This window comes from Brienomyrus brachyistius, chromosome 25 (assembly GCF_023856365.1).
Source record: "Brienomyrus brachyistius isolate T26 chromosome 25, BBRACH_0.4, whole genome shotgun sequence".
In the NCBI taxonomy this organism is placed as follows: Eukaryota; Metazoa; Chordata; class Actinopteri; order Osteoglossiformes; family Mormyridae; genus Brienomyrus; species Brienomyrus brachyistius.
Genome location: NC_064557.1, coordinates 6,072,086 through 6,090,636, shown reverse-complemented (window position 1 = coordinate 6,090,636; position 18,551 = coordinate 6,072,086). Strand labels below are relative to the sequence as shown.

Here is an 18,551-nt window from a genome sequence, read left to right as displayed (position 1 = left end):
TGATTGGTTTGAGTCGTGGCTATGTAATACCAATGATGGCCAATGACAGAGAGGTTCAGGGTAGTCAATCAGACTGGGAACCTGGGCATAGTACATGAATGTTCACTTGCAGGGGAGTATAGAATTTACTGTATCCCGAGGTCAGAGGATAGATGGCGTTATAACAAGAGACAGTAATTTTAGCAGTCTGTGAGCTGATTGCAGCTCAAAACATGATTCACAACATTGTCAGGCAGTGATGAGTTTGTTCCACTGAAGCACTGTCCTTCACTGAATTTTACACAAGAGTTACGCTTTCCAGTGTGGAGGCGGTTGGGGGTGCTGGGTTGCCAGAAGTAATGTTGATTCGGCATCACTTAATTATTATCTACATAGCTGCACATTAGTGGGGAAGTTGTATTGCATCTAGATTAAAAAATCTTTGAATTTTAAAAATTATTTTAAGATAAATCTGATGGTCAGGATAAGGGTCCCCAGTGGCTCGCAGGCTACGCAGTGAAGACCACTGCACTGAAGGGAACGCTGTTGAAAAAGTTCCTTTTAAAGTGGAGCGTTATAAACACACTATTGACAATGTTGGCCATAGTACAAAATGGGCATTGGCCCCTAGAGTGCCCCCGCCCTTGTCACTCACCAGGTCCCTCATCCCCCCCCCCCACCTTAAAAAAATCCTAAAATCACCCCTGGTACAAAAACATTCACGTAGATGAAATTGTCTCTAAATTGCCCATTGTGAGTGTATGCAGCACTGCACTGGCGCCCCCTTGCCTTGGGCCCCCTGTATTAGGCATCTGGTTGCAAGAAGCCACATAAAACAAATTCAATTAAATTCAACATTGTCCCCAAACGAGCTTGATGGGCCCAATGGCCTCCTCTCGTTTATAAATTTCTTAACCTCAATATCACATAAAAGGCCCCAGAACACCATTTTCTTTAATGAGGAAGCCCCATGCAAAGACAGAGGCAAACGTGGAAGACTCCGGGTACAGGTGTGTGCAGTGTGGTTAATGTCCTTCAGATAAGGGTGCCATACACATTGCTTACTGAAGTGGTGTACAGTGTGAGCACAGCTTGTAGGAAATGGATTGAGATTTCTGGAGAAGTGTACACTGTTAGAGTTTAGACAGGATATAAGGAAGTGCGCACTACAAGTAGGACTGTGGGGAAGTGTGCACTGCGTTGGAGCCTAGTCGGGATATAAGGAAGTGCGCACTACAAGTAGGTCTGTGTGGGGAAGTGTGCACTGCGTTGGAGCCTAGTCGGGATATAAGGAAGTGCGCACTACAAGTAGGACTGTGTGGGGAAGTGTGCACTGCGTTGGAGTCTAGTCGGGATATAAGGAAGTGCGCACTACAAGTAGGACTGTGTGGGGAAGTGTGCACTGCGTTGGAGCCTAGTCGGGATATAAGGAAGTGCGCACTACAAGTAGGTCTGTGTGGGGAAGTGTGCACTGCGTTGGAGCCTAGCCGGGATATAAGGAAGTGCGCACTACAAGTAGGACTGTGTGGGGAAGTGTGCACTGCGTTGGAGTCTAGTCGGGATATAAGGAAGTGCGCACTACAAGTAGGACTGTGTGGGGAAGTGTGCACTGCGTTGGAGCCTAGTCGGGATATAAGGAAGTGCGCACTACAAGTAGGACTGTGTGGGGCAGTGTGCACTGCGTTGGAGCCTAGTCGGGATATAAGGAAGTGCGCACTACAAGTAGGACTGTGTGGGGCAGTGTGCACTGCGTTGGAGCCTAGTCGGGATATAAGGAAGTGCGCACTACAAGTAGGACTGTGTGGGGAAGTGTGCACTGCGTTGGAGCCTAGTCGGGATATAAGGAAGTGCGCACTACAAGTAGGTCTGTGTGGGGAAGTGGACTCTGGTTGGGGGGGGAATGGAAGACCGTTTTAAGACCTGCATTGTGTCAGGGCATTTGGCAATCTGGCAGCAACTGTCCACATGCGGAGGCATTACAGAAGGATTAGGAGCTGTCTGTTCTACACATTCACTGCCGTTCTCAAGTGCAAAGAAAAAGGAGTCAATAAGAAAAGCCATTTGTTTTGAGAAACGTTCTATCAAAAAGGACAGCTAACCTGGAGCTGTTCCCTGTCCGCTATATACATTCTCAGTAACAGAATATTATAGCCCTCTCTTTATATGAGCAGTATTAATATAACTATCATGTAAATAACCATGTGACTTGACATGACCTTTGGTGTGGAGCGATGTACAGCAGTGAGGGCCACGGCCAGGTTGGCTGTTTATACAGTTGATGACAGGGACAGTGGATGAAGGTACTGGCTATAGAATGTACAGTCAGGAGCTGCTCCAGTAGAGGCTCAGGTTTGTTTGCTGGTCAAATGAAAGCCATTTTACTGGCCTGTTGTGGTCCATGCTGCTGCAGTCACTGGGATGTCCACGCCTCTGAGGTCCTCTTCTGCGTTCTCACACTTCCCCCGTATGCTGTGCTTCCTTAGAGCGAGAGTCCTAAAGGTGTCTAGCAGAGACATTCATGGCTAACGGGGCAAAGCCAGTGCTTCAGTTTTAGTGGCTGAAATACAAAGACAGCAATGACCTAGTTGTTCATCTGTCCTGGTTCAGCCTCCTTTCCAGAGGTGTGTGAGCTCCTGGTCACGGCGGCGTCGTGGCAATGTTAGCATGTCGGCCGTTTCTGACTGCAGCAGGATCCAATGATTATGCACATCCATGTGGGGCGTGCGTCCTGTCCAGCGGGACTGCTTTGCTGTGCTCGCCGACGCCCCCTGCTGGCCGGGGTGGGCATGGTGACAGGGTCAGATGCCCGTCCTTTCGCTGTAGAAAGGAGTGACGTGGAACATATAGCAGTGGGTGCACACGCGTACCGGCTTCACCTGACCGTACCGGGGCAGCGGGGCTGAGTGGGAGGAACAGCGTGAGCAGAAGATCTGAAATGAGACACAAGAGTCATGCACTCTGATGTTACCAGGGCTAGTGGTGGCTGGCATGTGGGGATGGAGTATGGGTTGCAATTGGTGTGGCATGAGCAGTGGGCGGAGCATCCTCTGTGAATGGGCGTGGCCAGTACCGGTAGGTGGGGCATGGGTGCTACCTTTCCACAACTCCTGCAGTGGTGCTTCCTCCGGATGACGGTGAATGGGGCCTTGCAGGCAGTGCAGTGGCTGCAGACTTCATCTGGTACCCAGTCTGGGGGGTCTGGGAGGAGAGAGACACCGGCCTTTACTGCACGTGTACCGAGCATCACTGCAAGAGCTCTGCTGGTGAGGCACTGCCTGCCTTCCTGTGAGCACATCTGTGCCACCTTACTCGTCTCCATTTATTCCCCATACCAGATCAGGTCCGCTTTTTACCATGCATTTATTATTACAACTCACTCATATATCTAAATTACGCAGAAATTATTTCAACATAATGAAATATAACATAATCAGTGTGGTCTGGCCTAAGGGAAAGGGAGGATAAAAGAGAGCTGACCTTCAAACTGACCATCCTGTGCCTTGGCTGCCAGCTCAGAGGAGGTGATGGTCTCCTGACAGAGTGAGCAGTCTTCCAGCACTGCATTGAGCAGGCCTGGGCCTGCTGGAGGAGGACCACCAATCACAGTGCTGGATACTGCTTTGCTGCAAGCAATGCACCAACCAGTACCCTGGATACTGCCCTGGTGAGTGCATTGCACCAATCAGTGCAAAGAACACTGCTTTGAGAGCAGTGAGCTAATCATTGCACTGGCTAATGCACCGACTTCACCACTAATTGATACCAATAGACCAATTGGGTATACCATAGAGAATGTGTCTCTGTATATACAGATAGACACATTGACTGATGCTGTTTTCATCATGGATGATAAACATCCACACAAAGTCAAAGCACATCTCAAGACGACCGCGTACCTTTCTTCGGGTTATTGTTGGTCTCCAGTTCCGGCTTGCTCGCCATGACCTCGAACAGCGTCTTCAAAATGCAGCGAAGGTCGCTGGCGTAGTTAGTCTGGAGCTGATCGGCGACACCTGGACGAGTTTGGAGCACCAATGAGATGCCAGAAAGCTACTGGGCAGAAGCAACCATGGCAACAAGGGTCGCGAAGCGTGGTGGGTGCTAGTTGCAGTTAGGCGGCGATTTCGTTTGTTTGGAAAGCAGAGAAAGCAGAAGCCGAGGTCAGGGACCGACCCGAAATGCAGACGAAGAGGCGGTGAACGAGGTCACCGGTGCTGTGGAAGCGCGTGCGGATCTTGCTGTGGGCGGCCACCGTGACTGCCTGCAGGGCCAGCTGGATCTCCTGGTTCTCCACCGCGTCAGCGGCACCGGAGCGGACGATCAGACTGCCGGCAGGGCTGAAGGGGGAGAGGCGGCGAGAGGAGCCAGAGAGGGAGAGAAAGACACACACCATCACACCATTCACACTGTCCGCCATCCTGTCACAGTGTCACGATGCGCCTCGCACTGTCTGTCACGCTGTCAGTGACATCAGCCGGACGTAATGTCACAACGTCCTTCGCAGATGCAGCGGGGGAAGATTTCAGCACCACAGGAGAGGGGCTGTCAAGGATTAATTGGAGTGGGGGGTGTACGAATGTACTACAGCAGAATCTCCCAACCCAGTCCTCCGGGACGCCCAGACAGTCCACATCTTTGCTCTGTCAAGCAATGAAGAACATCAAATGCCAAATTTGGGTGTATTCTATGGACTTATCTGGGAGTATAAGATACTGCAAGTGGTTACTGAGCTGAGAGTCATGTAATGTGACACGGCCAGCCAGTAACCACGTGGAAACACATGCTTCTACTGTTTCAGTTATAGAGCAAGGGAGTGTACAAGATGGTATGCAGTTGTGTGTGTAGTAAATTTAGCTAGTTACACGCCTCAGATAAGATTATATAAGATATAACAAGACGAGAGAGATAGAGACTAACACATGCTAACACACACATGCTGCTGGTGGCATCCACAATCCCATCCTGTGTGAGCTCCCTGTCTGCTCCGGGCTCAGTACTGCTGTTGTGCCCCCTGGTGGCTGAAGGCTGTCCCTGCAAGCAGTGTGCATGTTGACAGTTTTGGGGAACCAGGAACATCTCTTCGTCCCCTGGCTGGGGCCCCTCTCCAAATGGCAGTACCACTTTTCCTGATGGACTGCTCCCATTGGATAGCAGTTCCGTTGCCTGGACAACGGGGGCGGATGCTACAGGCCTGAGCAGGTCTGTGGGCTCTTCCTCACAGATGGTGCAGCACACGCAAGAGTTCAGCAGGCAGTGTGTGGCCAGCAGGGGGTGGCAGGGATCTGAGGGTGGGGGTGGGTCCGATGGGTCAGGCCACGGGGGGTTAAAGATGACCGTGGCCGAAAGCTTCATGCCTCCTGTTCTGTGGGCGATTTTCTGTGCCACCTCTACATCCCGTTCCACAGCAGTTCCGCCACTGGCCTGTAGAGGGAGCTCAGGACCTTCCTCCCCAGCTGCACTGGCAATGGAGCCTCTCTTAGCCTGCCCTCTCTGGGAGCCCTCCACATCCTCCATTAGGAAGACCCGCTCTTCCTCCTGAGCCGGTCGGGCCTGGATACGCCGCGAGGACAGCTGTGCACCGGAGCCGGCACCGGTCCCACTCCAGTGGGCGGGGGACTGGGCTTGGCTGGGCGGGGACAGGAGGCTGGACATCTCGTCACCCACCCGGTGCACCATCATGTTCAGCTGCTCGAGTTCCAGCTCGTCGTACTGTAAAGATCCGGCTAGCTCCGCCTCCAGCTCCGCCCCTGGCTCAGTACTGCCATCCTTCTCCTCGACCCCGCCTTCTTGTTCCTGGGTTTCCTGTTGCGTGTCCTGTGGAGGCTGAGGGGCCTCCTCTGAAGGGAACTCGCCGTCCTGGGAGATACAGAGGCTCCTCTCCAAGGTCAGAAGTTCCTCGTCCGTCAGGGTCCACAGCAGGTCACTGTAAGGGACAGAGAATGGGCCTTCACACACTTACATCCACCCACACAAAAGTCTCTCTGGGTGCCTGTGATGGGCTCTGCAAGTTCGTGCCCATGACCGGAAGGTTGCTAGTTCAAATCCCATGGCCAGCATCAAATCACTGCTAAGCCCTTAAGCAAGGCCCTCAACCCCCAAAACTGCTCCAGTGTTACCCTGAGTGACCCTGTGCTCTGACCCCAAGCTTCATTCTCACCTGTATACAGTAAAATGCATGTTTCATAGGAGAGAATAATGTGAAAACCTATTAAAACCAGTGTGTCTGTACTGATACTTGTACTAATGGAAAACAGAGAAGAGTCCCATCATTTAACATACCGGATCTTCTTCAGCAAGGTGCAGAAAGGCCTGAAGAGCTCAGACATGTCCTCTGGTTTCTGCTCCAGGTTGAGGGGTCCGTCAGAGTAGACCACCAGTCCACTGTAAAACAGCCCGTTTCGGTGCAGCCATTGATTATGTCACGTATGCAACCAAACCACTACTAGCTAATGAATGAATAGGGAACGACAGAAATAATTTTTGAAAATCATATCGGAAGCAGTAGCTTCCGCACAGAAGTGGTTCCTGAGATATTTAAGGGCTTGAATTTGCATGATGCTTAGGGTCATGTAGCAAAAGGCTGGGCCGGCCCACCTGCCCATTGTTTGTCATGGCAGTGAGGTGGGGGTGACTACTGGGCCGCCTTATGATTAATGGTTAAGGATTTAGTGTCTGTCTTTCTGTCGCCACTCCATCACTCACCACACAATGGCGAGGCGGGGGATGGTGAACATGAGGGCAGGCTCATAATCATCGATCATGTCCTGCGTGAGGTAACCCAGCTTCAGGGCTCTGCACAAACACACCAGGAAATATGACAGTGCTGCACCGCTTATTTGAAACATGCCAGCATGAAACATTCCACCGTCGCTGAGTGATGATGTCATCACCGGGCGTCCCACTCTCACCTTTCTACCGTCTCACAGAAAAGGACTATCACCTCCTGCTGGACATAGTACTCTTTGGGGGATTTAACAGGCACCATGGCTGACACATAGCTGAATGGGGGAGGAAAAAAGGTCAGTCAGTCACCCCCTGTGACAAACTCCACGCACCGCCCCGCCCCTCTGCCTCCAGGGCCTACCTGAGCTCGAACTGTGCAAAGAGACTGTCAAAATGGCGCAGGGCGTGACACATGCGCTCGCTGTAGCGGTCCAGGTCACGCAGCGCCTGGTCCCGGGTCAGCGCCCGCACCTCTTCCAGGCTACGTGTCAGCTCCCGGGCCAATGGCCGCATGGCCACACTCTCCACCTCACGGTTCATAATGATGGAGCCTGCAGCCAGGCACTGGGAAAGAAGGGTCACGGTGTCGCACGGGGTCACGGTGAGGTCACATGGGGTCAAGGTGAGGTCACATGGGGTCAAGGTGAGGTCACATAGGGGGTCATGGTGAGGTCACACGGGGTCAAGGTGAGGTCACATAGGGGGTCACGGTGAGGTCACACGGGGTCATAAGGACGTGACATAGGTTATCAATGTATAATAGAGTATGATGGTCCCACATCTCCAGGGATGTGGATTCAATTCCATATACAGTTTGAGATTATCTTTAAGTCACACCTCAGCTCCAAACCACAGCTGGCCTGCTAGGTTGTCGTGTCGGATCTCCTCTGGGAACTTCACACAGAAGTCCCGGTTGGCTCGGTCGCCAGGTATACATTCGTCCATGATCTGGTTGATGATGTTCAGCACATTGTCCTGTAGGGGGCAGACACAGAAAGAGAGGAAGACAATTCAAGAACCGGAGTACCAGAATCAGGTCCTGTGGCACCTCAACGGAGAGTAAATCATGCGCGGTGCTCATATCACAATTACACTAAGTGCCCTTCCCCACTGTCACTCCACAGAAATTGTAATCAGATTGTCAGAAGGCTTGTAATTTATAAATTCCTATGTAGAAGAGTGGATTCTCCTGCTATTTGTTGACAATGAAGAATGTACCCTGCTTACTGTGACTAAGACTGTGGACGTCCAGTGGGGGAGGTTCCGGTAATGCTCCCTGGATTTGGTTCTCCGAGTTCTAGCCTAGGGAATCGCTCTAGTCCCACTTTGGGTACTGACCTGCTTTGGATTCTTACTGCATCACTGCATGCTGTTCTGACATACGCCACTAGAGGGACGTGCTGGATTTACAAAGTCCTTGTTAAAAGACGTCATGGCTAAAAAACCACCGTATTTCACTAAACAAAGACAAATGTATACCGTACATCTTTTAGCTGCTTATCCAGTACACAGTCATGGGGAATGAGGGCACAAGCGAACCCCACAGATGGGATCCCAGTCCATCGCCGGAAACACATGTGCACACACTCACAAACTGCTGATTATTTTAGTTCAACTGCACATCTTTAGGCAGCAGGAAGAAACCGGAGAACCTGAAAGAAACCTGCACAACACTGGGGGAGCATTCAGGTTCAACACAAACAGGGCAGGGATGGGATTCAAACCACCACCCCTGCAAACTAGAGGCAGCAGTGCAACACACTGTTAGTTACAAACTGTTAATGTCTATCAGTACATATGTTTCACTGAAGGGAGCATTGCTCTTCATGGACTGAAATCTAGCTCAGATCTTTCAGTCCAGTTGGTCGAAGCGCACGTCTGTCTGTCTGTCTGTCCCAGGAGTGAGCAGCACTACCCAGCCCGATCCAGTCCTGGTCAGGCCTGACGGTGCCGGGTCCTCTCCCGTCCGTCTCTTGCTATCGACTCCGCTAATGGCAGAGACATGGTAAAAGCACTGCTTGCTAATGCTTGTTCCCAGAAATAAAGGGCCTCTGTCTGACTGCCTTTCTGTCAGAAACCCGCTAGAGTAATTCCTTTAACACTAAGCGGCAACCTCTCTGTTTCTGACCGGCGGAATTCCGTCTAACATTCAGTCTCGATTTGCCTTTCGGTGTGAAGAGGATCTGCAATAATACTGTGCAATCTGTGCTGTCTAGATCGGTGCCGCAGTCTTGCAATGATTTATCTAGCACAGGGTCGCAGGGTCAAGACTGGAGCCAGGCAGGACAGGGCACAAGGCAGGGGACACTCCACAGAGAAGCCCTATTCACAGGACAAAGGACATGGCTAACAGTGCAGCGCAGAGAAGACATACGGAGGTGTCACAAGACAGAAAGAGAACACAGACAGAAAGAACACACAGACAGAGAGAACACAGACAGAAAGAGAACACAGACAGAAAGAATACACAGACAGAGAGAACACAGACAGAAAGAGAACACAGACAGAAAGAACACAGACAGAAAGAGAACACAGACAGAAAGAGAACACAGACAGAAAGAGAACACAGACAGAAAGAACACAGACAGAAAGAACACACAGACAGAAAGAGAACACAGACAGAAAGAACACAGACAGAAAGAGAACACAGACAGAAAGAGAACACAGACAGAAAGAGAACACAGACAGAAAGAACACAGACAGAAAGAGAACACAGACAGAAAGAACACAGACAGAAAGAACACAGACAGAAAGAGAACACAGACAGAAAGAGAACACAGACAGAAAGAACACAGACAGAAAGAGAACACAGACAGAAAGAGAACACAGACAGAAAGAGAACACAGACAGAAAGAACACAGACACAAGCAGACAGACGGAACATAGAGACACAATGAAAGTTGCCCAGTCTGATTACATAATAAGTAACACTATTACCAAAAAAGAAAATGACGCTAAGTGCAGTTATACACTCCTTAAGATTTTGAACATTAGGGAAGCAAGAAGAAGAGGAAAAATTGCAGAAAACTGTGGGGGGTCACTAAGGATATTGTTGCAGCTACGGCAAGTTAAGGGATGGTGAACAAAGCAATGTATAAAATTTTGATCTTTATCTGAGGGTTGGATACTCCCCATGGCCAGGTGTAGGTTTGGTGTCGACACTGGTATGGCCCCAATCAGCCCCCAATCAGCCCCCACCCCCCCAAACAGATATGGCCTTCTGCGGTATTGGTAGGGACACATTAACAGTATCTATACCAAAATCTACACCCTCACGGATGACACACACCAAACTCACTTAATCCTCTTAAACAATTGGGCACAGCAGTGTAGAGAGGCTGGTGCCCTGACCTCGCTCCTTTTCTAAAACATCCATACCCTCCGTCATTCTCGGTGTGCTTTCGGAAAACGGGTTTCTGGTCGGCTATCGGGGGCATCTCACCTGGCAGGAGCGGAACTGGTTGACCAGCAGGGTGCAGCGCTGAGGGTCCTTCCTGCCATCCAGGCTGTCCAGCTCCGTGGCCACCTGGTTCAGCTCCTCGTCCGCATAGTAGAACTGGGCAAGGAGCTGGGGATCCGACCTCTGGGGGTGGGGTAGGGGGGTTGAAACAGGAGACAGCGAGGGGGATGTATGATGCACACTGACAGCACAGTTCATAGGGAGTGGGGCTGGTAGGTTGAAAGCCCGAAGGGCCGGTTATTGTACCCTTGAATAACTGCATGACTCAAGGTGCTCCAGTTATGATACACATGATCCACATCTTGCTCCTTTGCTTAACACACTCACACGACAAAACCACGGCAAACAGCCTCCATCCACCGACAGGCTCCACCCCCTCACAGGCTCCGCCCTCCAATAGGCAGAGACGTGGACGTGAACACAAGTTCGACTCTGTGATGTCACCGCTCTGCGGGGATCAAATATGCGGCAGTTCGCATTCCTCATAGGGGACCACCATGGCGGCTAGCGGGCAGATAAAGGAGGCAGCAAGATTCGGGGGCATGCGGCCCAACCCTGCTGCGGTCCGCAGCACCAAAGCAGCATTGTCTTTGCATCACAGGGACAGCGCCAAAGGGGTGCCACTGCACGCACACATCACAGTGTCCTGTCTCAAAATGGCTGCTAGTTAGAACATGTTACACTGAAAGACCCAACAGATTAACCGGGGTTCTACACCGTAACCTTCCCAAAAACACAGCGGACCTGCACAGTGGACGATATCCACCCTAAACCACATAAATGAACTATCCCTGTAAATGTGCACAGGCAGGAGGTTGTTTGTGCACTATGGAATGCAGTCAGGTCATCTCCATGGTTACAGTAACAGTCGCTGGTTCACATTGACGTTCCCAACCAGATTCCTCGGGCCGGCTGATTTCCGTAAGAGGTATTTGTCATCTGGACCATTATTAAGTCAGACATACTATTGTATTCTGTAAGGTGAGAAGTTGTGCTGTTTCCTTACGTCGAGTATTTTTTGGTGAAATGCAAAATAGCCCCTTAAAAATGACGGTAATCATGTCTGTTTGCATTCATGTGGCTTAAGTCTGCCTGTTGAATTCTGATAACACTTACCACAGATCATTGATAACTGACAGCACAACTGCATTCTTCGGGAGATTAATTATCTTATCTCTGCTTTGAAAGGAATATTCAGAGACTGTCAGCGCATCACTGAATGAAAAATAACAATCTAAAGCCACTGTCAGTGGTGACTGTAAGACTCCATATTCGTATTCCATTATAAACAAACTTTTTAAAAGTCTTTCTCTGACTCACATAAACAGGCTCACTCCTGCCCCTACCGCTTACCCATAATCCCCCTCTCTCTGATTCATCTCTCTCTTTCCTGTCATCTCTCTTTTTGTCTCAGGCTCCTCCCCCCTTGCTTTGGCCCCTTCAGTTTTTGTCCAGGGTGGTGTTCGAGCTCACTCTCGTCACCCAGTCGACACCCTCTGTCAGTGCAGTTTCAGACGGCATCAGGTAGCAGTGTGTCTGCTTGCGCAGAACCACTGCCGCACCCAACTTCACTGCATACCTTCCAGTTTACGAGTGAGCGTTTACGTTCATGTAGACGAACCAACACCTGCCATTGATACACTGACGCATCCCTGGCCATACTGTATGTCGTCTAGACAGACAACCAACTCAACGAGACACTGCAATGAGTATCCATGCCTTCATTCATTCTCCTATTATACACGAACAAACACAGACAAACGTCCTGGATAAACAGATATTCTGTAATTAAATACTTCAGTAACATGTCCCGCTACACATCTTGTCTTCCGTGTTGCATCTCCAAAGCAGCAGCAGTATCTTAACCTACAACCTCTCAAAGACCATGAGCCATTTAATCAGGTAACAAGGCTCCATCTTCACAAACTACGCCCCAGAGATTCAGTCTCCACAGACACCCATACACATTCATGCCCACCGAGGGATTCTCCGCGGCGGATTCCCTGCCTCGCTGAGGGGAATGCCGTTTCTAGGTAAATATCAGCGGCCGGCTGAGACATGTTTGGAAAGATCCCATTGCCAGGGAAACCTCTGAGCTTCAGTAAGCTAACAGCGTGGCTCGCAGACCAAAGGTGAGCTTTGCTTACTCGAAGATAACATGGATAGCAGACAAGCACAGCATGCTTAATTCCAGAGAGAGCGTGTAAAACTGAATGCGGGGAATGATACGGAAATAGCACACGAGTCCGCAGTAGGGTTAGACCGGGCTGCGATGAAATCCAACCCCGCTAGCAGGGTCCGATGAAGTAGTTTGACTCTTAAACCATCTCACAGCATTCGGTTTCAGGGGGAGGCATTAAATTACATGGCCATTTGCAGTAAAGCCACAAACAGTGTCATGGATTATCTGTCCTCCACGAGATGTAGAGGATGCAGCGATCCGAACGTTTGCATGGTTAACTGAAAGAGAACATGCTGATTCAACTGCTTTGAGGTCTTTTTCATTGAGCATTTCACTGTAGATGCTCGTCCCTGATGTAGGCGGTTCGTGGATGCAGATCTGTGACATCATCGATAGCCCCTTGGTGGTCGTTTGATCGGCTGATTCTATGTGACATTCACACCCACACTGAAGCATTGGGCTGCGGGTTTTCAGTTATTTAGGTACACAGGAAACAATTATGAAAAACATAAGACATTGACTGTTTTTATTCTCATCAGGCACTGTTAAATCCATGCTGACTCCTGGTGGACATGTAGACAGAACTTCTCCAGAACATTCTGCCATCTCTCTCTGTCATCATGACTCCCAGTGTTCACTGCAGTGATGATTAAATCCATCCATCTTGGTGCTAATCTTCTTCTTCGATCAGCCATAACATTAAAAGCACCGGCCTAATATTGTGTAGGTCCCCCTCATTCCAACGAAACAACTCTGACCCTTTGAGACACAGACTCCACAAGACCTCTGAAGGCTTCCTCTGGTATCTGGCAGCCAGGCCTTAGCAGTAGATCCTTTATGTCCTACAAGGTTTGAGGTGGGGCCTCCATGGATCAGACTGGTTTCTTCAGAGTATCCCAGAGTACCCCACCTGACCAATTCCTTTCATTGTTCTATGGTCCATCTCTGATACTCACGTGTCCATTGTAAGTGCTTTGGGGGTGAACAGGGGTTAATATAAGACCCGCATGCAGCAAGCTGCAGCGCACTGTGCATTCTGACACCCTTCTACGCCCTGACACCTTCCTATCACAGCCAGCATTAACTTTTTCAGCAATATGTGCTGAAAACTACATCTAGCTCTCCCGTGGGATCGGACCAGACCGGCTAGCGAGATCGGACCAGACCGGCTGGCCTTTGCTTCCTGTGGGCATCAATGAGTCGTGGGTGCCCATGACCCCATTGCTAGTTTACCAGTCGGCCTTCCTTGGACCGCCTTTGGTAGGTACTGACCACTGTATACTGGGAACACCCCAGAAGACCTGCTGTTTTGGAGATGCTCTGATCCGGTTGTCTAGCCATCACAGTTTGGCCCTTGTCAAAGTCTCTCAGATCCTTACGCCTGCTCATTCTTCCTTCTTCTAATACATCAACTTCAAGAACTAACTGTTGTGATACATGATGGCCCCCTTCACAGGTGCCATCCTAGTGAGACAATCAATATTATTCACTTCCTCTGTTAGTGATTTTAATGTTACGGCCGATCGATGTATAAGTGGACGTTTTACTGCAGCCATTCAAATTAAGTGAGTTGTATGATTACATTTCATTCATTTGGCTGACACTTTTATCCAAAGCGACATATAGTTTCAACAAGCAGAGGCAGACAGTCACCGGAACAACTTAGGATCAAGGGCCTTGCTTAGGGCCCCACTGGTGAAATCATTCTGCTGACTCTGGGATTTGAACTAGTGACCTTCCCTATCACAGGCCCAGAATCCTAACATACTGAGCCACACTCCCCTATAGTCTGCCATGAATATGTTGATGGCGGTGGTTCGCCTCCTGTACAGAGGCTATCTGCTCTCAGCCTCATGTAGACATTAGGGGAGGGTAGCCTTAATGGACCTTGGCAGGCATGTGAGATTGGAGATCCGACGTGCTCAGCAGTGAACACCGAGCCCCCAACTCTGCTGTTTCACACACTCCGGCTATTCAAATGAGAGCCACACCCATTTTAGCCCAGATGTTTACATTCTCCATTACAGCAGCTGAACCCAGTGGCCACTGCGGCTTCCAGCTAGAGCATCCTGTTGTCCTTAATACACAGCATGGATTCAGCAGCCCCCATCCACACATCAACAGATACTTTGGCATGTATCCATTTGCTGTTTTAGGTAATATGACTGGAAACATTTCGGTCTACAGTATCACTCACATTACGACTGTACTGTACTGTAATTCAAGACCCCAAGTTCTCAGAACAAATTTTAATATACCTATATTTTCCCACATTTATTTAGCTTATTGGATTAAGTCTCTCATATATTTATTTTGGTTAGGCTCTTCTGGAAATCAGTCCCAAGCAACTCAAACAATCCCACAGACCTCGTTACACTTAAACAGCATCATTAGTAACTTGAGAGACTTGGGAAGATTTCAGCAGTTCTGGACACATCTTGTAACAGTTTTTTTTTTTTTACGCTCGTAGGAACCAATGAACAAACAGACATTTTAATACCAGTGACATTCATATCTTTGGTGACTCTTGCTATGAAGTCAGCAGATGTATTGGGAGAGCATGGGGGGTCATGAGGTCGCTGGAAAGGCGAGGATGATGCTCCTGACATCTTCGCAAGAGGACAAAGGTCCAAGTCTTCAGAGTCCTGGTGTTTCTTGTATAGCTGTATGGCTGAGAGACATGAACACTATCCAGTGAGCTGAGACGAAGACTGGACTCCTTCGGTACTGTGCCTCTTCGGGAATCCTTGGGTACCGCCGGTTTGACTTTGTGTGGAATGAGCGGTTGCTAGAGGAGTCCTGAATGAGGCACATTACCTGCCGCGGTTATAGCACTAGGACCATGTGGAGCATTTCCCTGAGGGTGACCCAGCTCACGGGATCCTCACTGCTGAGGACCCAAGCGGCTGGACCAGGCTAAGTGGACGCCCAGGTAACACCTTGCTGCGGTGGATGGATGGCCATCTGGACCGTGTGTCTGCCTGGGGGGGGGTTGCTGGCCAGGATCCCTATATGTTTTGGTGTGTGGTGGGTGTGGCAACATGCTGTACCAATGCAGGCCCCCCAACCTGACCTGACCTGACCTGACCTGACAGGAGTGTGACCATGCCCCCAGTCATGGGGGAAATTCCAGCGGAGCTGCTTCTTATATGATTTACTCCATCTGTAGCGCCTCCTGATACATTAGAACAGAGCTTCCCTGCCAGACAGTCCACATTTTTGCTCCCTGCCAGACGGTCCACATTTTTGCTTATGCCGGGAGGGAGCAAAAACATGGACTGTCTGCAGGTCCCCGAGGACTGGGCTGGGAAACAGGGCATTAGAGCCGTCACAGGTACTCTGAGCAAAAGCGTCTATCCTTAGAGCATCCATATGCTAAAGCACTCCTCCCATAGCTAATAAGCTACTTTACGCACTTCACACCATCCCACACTTTCATTGCGCATGTATTCACTAACCGCTGATATCCTGCTCTCTGTCTTTATTGTCTATTTTGCATTAATTTTATTTGCCGCCCTAGCACACCTATAGTGTTTCTTAAATTGTGATTTTTTTTCTTTTTTTCTTTGTATTATGTTTTTCCTTTCAAGCACAGTTCAGGAACTAAAGTACAGTGCAGGATTGTGTATGTGACCAATGAAATTTGAACCTGTAATGTGAACAGTCCTGGCCCACGAGACACAATGCCAATGGGGCTGGGTGTGGGTACATGGGGGGTATGTGGGGAAGCTACCTTAGACCCTCTCAGGTTCAGCCTCTCCTGCCTTCCTCCTCCTTCTCACCACCCACTACTTTTCTCAGTCCATCATTAACTGAAGGCTGATTCCCACTTCCCTCCATCCTTAAGCCTGAGTAATTCAGGGGGGGCCCATTCTCTCAAGATACTTAAACTGTTGTCTCCAAAAGTTAAGGCCGCAAATCTCCGTGGCCCGTCTGTCATGCGACGGAACTTCGTGATGCACAGCCGCGTCTCTCCGAAGCCACAAGTGGCTGAGAATCTCCCTCTGCTCCTGCGCCTCCCCTGTGCTCCTCGAGGAGAACCATAGCGGAGCAGAGCTCTGTACTGGTATGAGGGGACGTGCCACATAAGCACCTTCAGTGTCTAAATGCTGCACCCAGGCAATCTCAGGCCGAGGGGGACAGCGAACAGGCTCTGAGTCAGCGCTGACCGCTACACATCAATAACTCAACTATTCTCCAGTCCAGGCTGGGTACTTTAAACTCAGCACGCGTTAAACTCAGACCGGCTGTGTGCTGTAATGCACGCAACAAAATCATCGGCAGGAAAATCAGAGATACAAATTAAGGGGATCAAAGACGCTAAAAACTTGTAGAACTAATTAAATGCAAGGAAGGTGAAGATTGGAGCCTAGAGGCCTGGATGCAGGTAGAATGCCTGTGCAGTCAATCACAGTGCAGCTAATCTATTCAACAAACCGTTCTGTTAAGCATGATCCAAAGCTTATATTGATTTCAAGTGCAGAGTCCCCACAAGTAGCCTCGATGTTATTCTTACACTCAAACAGCTGAGAGTGACGTCCCACTGGACTGACAGCAGGCCACTAATATGAGAATAAGACCTGGCCCCTAGCCTGAGACCTCACAGTTTCCCCGGAGTCCTGAAACTTCACTGCCGTCTTAATTTCTGTTCACCCTGTCACCCCGGCATTCCAGCAGAAAGTCTCACATTCTCAAGCAGCTGCTGTGAACAATGGTTTTCTTGTGAGATGAGGTCGTGGAGCTAAACGCGCCACACTTATGTCCCAGTGGGATGGTATCAGGGCTGCCGACGCTTGGCGAAAAGCGGCCGCATCGCGCATCTGAACCTCGCTGCTTAACATATTGCTCCCCAGGAGTCCATCGACTTCAGAGCTAAACACAAATGTTTCAGAAATAGATTTAATCCGTATTAAATGTTTGCCCTTTTTGTCATAACGAGTATTTCTATACGATCGAACAAAATCACGACACAGTTTTACTAGCACAAGTCTTAAATATACTAAATATACAAATAGGAAAAACAGTACAAACATAACTGTGAAATACCAAAACACACCAAACGTATTCTGTCGTCTACTTTCCTATAGTACATACTACAATGTTTTAATATTGCGTTTACGCGAGTTAAGGGTTTACCAGAAAATGTAGGTCTTCTACCTTAAGCTAAGAGAAAACGTTGCAAATAGCTGATTTACCTTGTACATCAAACTGAATACCCTACTGTTCAAGTTTAACTTAAAATAATATACATACGATCGAGTCGATGTAATGATCAAATGACATATGACTTTATATATACAGTTTATATACTGAATTTAGGACATCTGTATTGTTAGGCTGGTAGGTAGCCCAGAACGTGAAATGCCATTGATTCTTTATTTTATTTTTGAATGAAAATGAGAATATATGTGCTGCGTATAGATTATTTCCATCCAGGGGATGAAAACGTGGCACTAGAATGTAAACATACAATGCCCTTATTTCCCATGCGGTTTGGTAAGTGGTCTCTTCCCATAGTGACAAGTCCCACACGATTCTGTGCAAGGTGATCATAGCACTCTTTAATTTAATGCTAGGCAGTCCGGCGGCGTTCTTGCATAGAACGGTACATGATCCAGTTATACGATCAGGCTGACAGCTAAAACACTCGCGTTAAATCCGACAGGCGAGGGGCAACTTAGTTACACGCAGCAGACGCACAGGCAGAAAACCGCTGTCACATCGTTACGTAATATCGCAAACCGTGCCACTGATCGTATCACATGTTAACCCCCCCCATCAAGACAAGGCAAAACATTTACCTTCGGTCTGTACAGCCACTTTCTGAAACGGTTCATCATTCCCACCCCTCGTCGTTCGTCTCCTTGACACTTGCCTCTAACGATCTTGTCTAAATACAACTTCAGAATATATTTTTCCCGGTTATAAGTCTCCAGTTATGCAGTATAAAACAGCTTCGCGTTGACTAATACTTCTCCGATTTGGCATTATGTCTTCATGACAGCGCTCTGGATGTTGTGTTGTGCCTGTCTGCCCTTAACAGCGCAATCAGAGCGCAGGCGAGCCGCCCGCAGACATATCGCAGCCCGCTGATGACAGGAGCTCTCTGACATCGCTCCAGACACTCGGGTCTCCGTACCTGCGCAATGATGACGCCACAGGACCGGAAGCAGCCCCATAATGGGCAGCACAACTAGCCAATAAGAC

At 49.3% G+C, this 18,551-nt stretch overlaps 1 protein-coding gene across 8 annotated transcripts; it reads right to left on the bottom strand.

Moving 5' to 3' along the window:
• Positions 1 to 640: 640 nt before the first annotated feature.
• zfyve28 (zinc finger, FYVE domain containing 28) lies at positions 641 to 18,477 on the bottom strand. 8 transcript variants are annotated; one of them, XR_007385476.1, is made up of 13 exons: positions 18,146 to 18,477; positions 10,145 to 10,285; positions 7,540 to 7,677; positions 7,064 to 7,266; positions 6,888 to 6,977; positions 6,682 to 6,771; positions 6,259 to 6,360; positions 4,913 to 5,902; positions 4,153 to 4,316; positions 3,876 to 3,992; positions 3,457 to 3,561; positions 1,286 to 3,177; positions 641 to 1,145 (listed from the first exon to the last, which is right to left on the bottom strand). XR_007385476.1 is itself a non-coding variant. In XM_048995970.1 (13 exons), exons 1-13 carry the CDS (start codon positions 18,182 to 18,184, stop codon positions 2,778 to 2,780), a joined length of 2,415 nt encoding a protein of 804 aa, XP_048851927.1. In that variant the 5' UTR covers positions 18,185 to 18,477; the 3' UTR covers positions 642 to 2,777. The 8 variants fall into 8 exon arrangements, 4 of the variants coding, with proteins under 4 accessions (XP_048851925.1, XP_048851926.1, XP_048851927.1 ...); XR_007385477.1 differs by having other exon boundaries at positions 1,493 to 3,177; XR_007385478.1 differs by having other exon boundaries at positions 1,562 to 3,177.
• Positions 18,478 to 18,551: the final 74 nt, after the last annotated feature.

Coding starts and splice junctions, on each gene's coding strand:
- zfyve28 (XM_048995968.1), bottom strand. CDS start 18,184: ATGATGAACCGTTTCAGAAAGTGGCTGTACAGACCGAAG. Junction 5,903..6,258: donor ACCTTGCTGAAGAAGATCCG/GTATGTTAAATG, acceptor TGTCCCTTACAG/TGACCTGCTGTGGACCCTGA. Junction 3,562..3,875: donor CAACAATAACCCGAAGAAAG/GTACGCGGTCGT, acceptor GTCCTCCTCCAG/CAGGCCCAGGCCTGCTCAAT.